Below are 1,256 nucleotides of genomic sequence, written 5' to 3'. Positions count from 1 at the left end.
CCCCTGCGCGGCGGAAGAACACATTGATGCCGCATAGTCCCGGGGTGGTTTTGTGACCCCCGGGGGTGAAAACAGCACCGGGACGAGCAGGGGCTTTGGGCAGCAAGAGAGAGGGTGATGTTCACGTTCGAGAACAGGTTTAAGAGGCATGTTGGGGTTTTAATGGAGGCACAAGTCGCCCCTCGAAGGCAGGAAGGGTTACAAAGGTAGGCGAGGCACCACCGAAACTCCTCCCCCCACCCATAGGTAAGTCAGCACCAAAAGGATGACAGAGGCATTTTAATAGTGACACTGAAGTTCCATGTTACAGCAGACTCTTCACCTCCGAAAGGCCTCTAGATAAAAAGAAACTGCAATTCCTCTCTCTTGCAAGAGGAACTTACGCTATGAGAGACTGACAGACTCTTGATGTCCAGAAAGAACTGCATCAAATAAATAAAGGAACACTTTCCGGCTGGCTCACAGCAATCAATTTTGGCCATAATCTTGCTGTAAGCACTAAAAGCCCCCAACCCCTCTGCACCTTCAGAAATCAGAGCTCATCAGCCAAGGAGAGACTTTGTGAAGTATTTGGTTTCAAAACCCAAACCAATGAAACAGAAGTACAAATCCGTCAACATTCGGGAGATCTATGAAACAGTCAGCATGGGGACACACACATTTACGTGGCACCCCTGTTTAACACAAGTAAAACACACCCCCTGGTCCAAAGCCTTGAGAAGCAGCCCTATTCACTTCGTCCAGCTGACTTTGGGAATGTCGTAGTGCTCAGTCAGAGTATCCAAGTGCCTGTTGAAGTCCTAAGGGGAGAGAAAGAGGAAGTAAGTGTTTAATGCTCGGTGCTGACACCACCACAAGGCCCCCTGCCTCCCCGCTTCCGTGTTTCATGGAGGCAGAACACTCCCCCAGCCCCACAAGCCAGCCCAGCCCGAGCAAACCGGGACAATTCAGCTCACCTCCACTCTCTGCTTATGGGTTTTGGACGCTTTCTTCAGGATCCTCTCCATTTGCTGAAGACACAAGAGAGCCCAGTTACCACCAGCACCCAAGCGCCCCGGGGGGCCCGCCTCTGAGGGCCCCAACGGGGGGGGTTTAAAGCCTCACCCGCTTCTCCTGCATCTTCTCGTAGGCGACCTGCGCTGGGGTGCGCTTGTCCAGCCCGCGCTTCTTCTCCTCCTCCTGCTTCTTGCTGCTCACGATCTGCTCCACGATCTGCGCCTTCTCCTTTGCCTTCTTCTTCTTCCTGCGGGCACACG

The 1,256-nt window shown here is 53.1% G+C and overlaps 1 protein-coding gene across 1 annotated transcript; it reads right to left on the bottom strand.

The window, feature by feature from the left end:
- Positions 1-731: 731 nt before the first annotated feature.
- Positions 732-1,251, bottom strand: FAM32A (family with sequence similarity 32, member A; the record flags this gene model as incomplete). The annotated part of the gene is made up of 3 exons (XM_010009576.1): positions 732-800; positions 957-1,010; positions 1,105-1,251. Coding segments are annotated over 3 exons (270 nt in total), but the record flags the coding sequence as incomplete, so codon positions are not given.
- Positions 1,252-1,256: the final 5 nt, after the last annotated feature.

Source organism: Nestor notabilis, unplaced genomic scaffold (assembly GCF_000696875.1).
Source record: "Nestor notabilis isolate BGI_N333 unplaced genomic scaffold, ASM69687v1 scaffold21762, whole genome shotgun sequence".
Taxonomy (NCBI): Eukaryota; Metazoa; Chordata; class Aves; order Psittaciformes; family Psittacidae; genus Nestor; species Nestor notabilis.
This window is presented reverse-complemented; position numbering and strand designations above follow the sequence as displayed.